At 32.6% G+C, this 4395-nt stretch overlaps 1 protein-coding gene across 1 annotated transcript; it reads right to left on the bottom strand.

Moving 5' to 3' along the window:
- Positions 1 to 2345: 2345 nt before the first annotated feature.
- Positions 2346 to 3822, bottom strand: LOC149546565 (GDSL esterase/lipase At4g10955-like). The gene is made up of 2 exons (XM_089794622.1): positions 3684 to 3822; positions 2346 to 3389 (listed from the first exon to the last, which is right to left on the bottom strand). The coding sequence occupies exons 1-2, from the start codon at positions 3740 to 3742 to the stop codon at positions 2444 to 2446; spliced, it is 1005 nt and encodes a 334-aa protein (XP_089650748.1). The 5' UTR covers positions 3743 to 3822; the 3' UTR covers positions 2346 to 2443.
- Between the last annotated feature and the right edge of the window lie 573 nt (positions 3823 to 4395).

Below are 4395 nucleotides of genomic sequence, written 5' to 3' on the forward strand. Positions count from 1 at the left end.
AAAATATTATTTTTATTTTTTATCATTTCAAGCTTTCAAAATATTTTCAAACACTTTAGCCTTTACAAATATGCATAAGCACTTCCATAATGCTAACTAAAAAAATTGACACAATTTAATATAGAAATATACATAATAATAGCACTTATTATTTTCTTCATTGTTATATCTTTTTACCCTTTTTTTAAAAGGTTTCAGGTCCTTTCAAAGCCTGTTTTTACTTAATCAAAACACTTATTATTTTCTTCGATAATTTAAGTTTACTTCTCCCGTCAAACAATAATTCTAGGTCTACTAACCCTTGCAACATTGTTTTGGGCTCAAATCTCTCAAACTTCCTAAAATGGTTAATATACTCTTCAAACAACATGTTAATTGAAATATTCTACTTTTTTAATAATTTGACTATGCAAAATGCAAATTGTCACAATAAACCATAATTGAAAATTTGTTTGATGTTGTTAATGTTCCTTTTGATTTTGATTATAATATCTCTATATTAATGGTATTTATCAAACAATTTTGATCATGTCACATAAAGTTATATTTTAGCATCAGATGGGTGCAGATGGATTTATGATGAAATGGGACAAATAAATTATGTATTAGTCTATGATTATATATTCAAATGTTATTATTATAAAGGAACAATAATAATTTACTTAGTCATTTTGTTTTGGGTGACTAATTTTTTTATTGGTAATGGGTTGAAGTCTTAAGTATATTTATTTGTTTATTTTTTTAATTTATTGAAATTAATTATTATTATGTATTAAGTTCGAGGATATTCAAACCCAAGACCCCCAGATGATGTAGGCTCTTGCTCGCTTTGGGTGATTGATTATTAGTGATAACTATTTAGTCCTTTATTTGGTAGTATGTTTAGTCATTTTATTTGGTTGACCTTGTGATTTTACCCGGTGACTAAATTAGTCACTTATTTAGTCATCTATGCTTGTGAATTGCAAAGAAATAGTAGAATATGATCAATTTTAGTCACATGACCAAAAGTTTTAGTGGTGTGACTAAAACTTTTAGTCGTGTAGTCACATATTTGCCAAAATGTACTAATGATATAAAAGTTATTCTTAATATGAAACTATATTACTTGATACAATTAAACTCATAATCCACCAAAATCTAAAATTTGGTTAAAGACTAAAGAAAACACATCACCTTCTAGATCATCTATAGAAAGCTCATTGTCGAAAAATATTTTACAATCGTAATTCACTTTCCTCGTATGAAATCATTAAGAATATTCTAAAACATTAGTTATACATCCTTCCAATAATAGTCCTCTGTTTTTAAAGAGTGATTTGATATGTTTTAGATCTGTATGAGCTTTATAATTTAATTTCTAACAGATTCAATTATCTCATTTATATTTACAGTTCAGATAATTATAAATGAAACATTTAAGCCTCTATTACCCTCATTAGTCAACTGATTTCTTCCCCTTGAACCTATCTCAGGTAGTTGGGTTTCTAAGGTCTCTGAAGAAGTTTAAATTACAGTATTAGCCAGGTTTGAAATACGTAATTTTGGGGGCGACTTTAACTGTAGGTACTACGGAGGGATGTCTCCGCTAATGAGTATGGAGACTACTTCCGTTTTGTCGACTTGGGAAGCATATTTTTATTGCAGCTTTTCTTTGAGTGATCAGATAATTTGTTAAAGAGCCCCATATTTTGTTTGATTTTATCATCCACGTTATTCTTGCTCTGTGCAATCTGTATTATAATGCCACCGTCTTCAATTGATATGGTCAATAAAAATAAACGTCTCACTTTGAAACCTTATGTAAACTTTATCCATTGTGCTCACAAATGAGATTCCCAAAAAGAAAATGATAATTCTGCGATAAAGAAATCAACAGACTTTTCCAGACTTTGAAGATCATTTACCAACTTCCGGACCTTGAAGATGTTTGCAAATATTCATAAGCCATTTAAAATTATATACGCAGGTTTCCATGTTTTACATAACTGCAGATATGCGGTACACCTCTGCTACAAGAAACAAACTTAGAACTCCTCAGTTAGTAATATATAAAAATAAAAAATATTATTTAATAATAATTATCATTTTTTAACATTATATAATAAGTTAAAAAATATTAAATTTACAAAAGCAAGTTAATTTTGACTATTTAATATTTTTAATTTACTAATCAAATCTTAATATTTCAAGTTTAAACAGTCAATATGATAACAAATATTGATAATGGCATAATCAGTCCAACTTAATGACAAATACACCAGATCACATAATCATTTCCATCTTTTCCATGCAAATATGTGCCAATATATTGATACATTACTATTCATATGCGAAACATGCCCTTGCATCACTTTAGGTGAGTAGCGCTACAACTGCTATACTACGCCCTTGTTTTCCCAATAAGATGAGATGCTGCACTCCTGAGCAAAGTCTAGGAATTCTACTCAACCATTTCAGCTGGAACCGTAGATTTAATACTTTGAATAACTTCATCTGAAGGAATATATTCAATACTATTGATACGAAGATCCTTAAGCCACAATTGACGAATAGTATGATGGTTGTGAAAGAAATGTTTATTCGCCACAATCACCGTAGCAGAGGGAACCAAATGCCAAGGGCTTTTCTTTTTTACCAGATCAAAAGAAAAGAGATACTTCATACTTTCATAAAGCAAATGACTTTTATTTCTATATATACCCGTTAACACCTCAAAATATGGAACGTAAGTCTGACAAATGGGGTCCTTTTGGTTCACATAAATGTTGGGTACCCAATCGCTGATGCCAACGAACTTAGCGTACAACTCAAGCGATCTCTGATCATCTCTGAAAGCCATGTTCAACGCTGCAAAGGTTCCACCCTTTTCAACCACTTTCAATTGTGGGATTGTAGGACAAACAAAGGGGGGATTGAAAAGATGTGCTTCAAGATTATGACGTTCTTCCCTCTGTAGTCTCACTGATGTTCCCAATGCTATTGTAGCTCCCAACGAATGCCCTGCAAGCCAAACATTGTTGTACCCATTCCTATAGAGGCTTGTTCTTAGATACTGTAACCCCTTTTCAACCCTCCATATGGAATCATAGTGTCCAATGGCTACCTTCAAATCTTCCACCAAGTCATTGAAAATATTTCTTGGTCGAAGAAGTGTACTTCTGAACGCAACTACTTCAGAAGGAGGCCCACCTGGCCCTGCTTTGCTTCTTCCTCGCCACTGAAAAACAGCCCCAAATGTAGACCCATCATTTTGATCGACAATAGTTTCCACTACTTCAAATTGTTGTAAGCAGCACAATTCCTTTGCCTGGTTTTTGTGTGTTTCCATGAGGTATACAACATTCACTAGGCTTGCAGCTATGCATCTCCTGTGCACCGGATCTTCCCTACAATCACCCATCATATTATATCAGTATGGACTACACTTCTGAAATGCTACTTTTTCACCACTTTGCACTGGATAATTTCTACAAAGAGATCCGTGAATATCAAAAGTCAAAATCTTAGCTTTAAATTCTTAACTCACCTACTAAGATACATGCCAAAAAAATTGACAAAATATGACTTACAATTTAAGAATCCTACATAAATAGAATTATGCTGAATGACTACTTAATCATCTCCCCCACCATTAAAATGAAAATAGCTAAATCAAATTTGAACAAAGTGAAAAAACTTACCAGTCAGGATTTGCAAAATGGGCAAACTCTGTTACATCAATGCCATTCTTGTTAGCCATTGCACTTGATCTGATGCTCGCAATGCTGAAACCAACTGCTTTATCTACCTTGTTTCCGCTTGCTCTTTAAATAGACAACAAAAATGTCCTCCTACAGTGGATGTACTTACAAGACATAGACTCTTCACCCATGTAGTGAAATTTTATATCTATAGATAAATCATGGAACATTCCTTGGGTCATGCCTGAGATAGAACATGACGTGTTCCCTGCCAATCATAGCGGAAAGAAGAAGATTCATATTTCTCTATACAATATTGAAAGTCACAAAAATGGCTCAGCCATCAAATAATTTCGACTGGAATAAGTATCACCACCATCCAGTGGTTCTCTTTTTCAGTGCCTTACCTAAGAGGAATCCTTTGTGAACTTTTCGTTTAAATTATAACCTTTCGTGAGGCTATTAAGAGGAATCCTCTTTAACCTTCTTGTCTTTATGAGAGCCTTCTGTGATGCTATTCTGACTCTCAGCATAAATTACAAGTACCTGCATACACATTACGTCATTGGAATTACGTCACCCTATATTCTATGCTTTAACGCAATTTCTATATAATGGAACGAATTTCTTTTTACTAAATCAAATATTCTAAATGCTTAATGTTTATGCAAATATTCTGCTTTCCATTGGTCTTCCATTAAGGGAGTCGTAA

The sequence above is a fragment of the Cupressus sempervirens genome, chromosome 7 (genome assembly GCF_028749045.1).
Source record: "Cupressus sempervirens isolate cs-2001-9-10 chromosome 7, ASM2874904v1, whole genome shotgun sequence".
NCBI classification, from domain to species: Eukaryota; Viridiplantae; Streptophyta; class Pinopsida; order Cupressales; family Cupressaceae; genus Cupressus; species Cupressus sempervirens.

Coding starts and splice junctions, on each gene's coding strand:
- LOC149546565 (XM_089794622.1), bottom strand. CDS start 3,742: ATGGCTAACAAGAATGGCATTGATGTAACAGAGTTTGCCCATTTTGCA. Junction 3,390..3,683: donor CATTTTGCAAATCCTGACTG/GTAAGTTTTTTC, acceptor GGGTGATTGTAG/GGAAGATCCGGTGCACAGGA.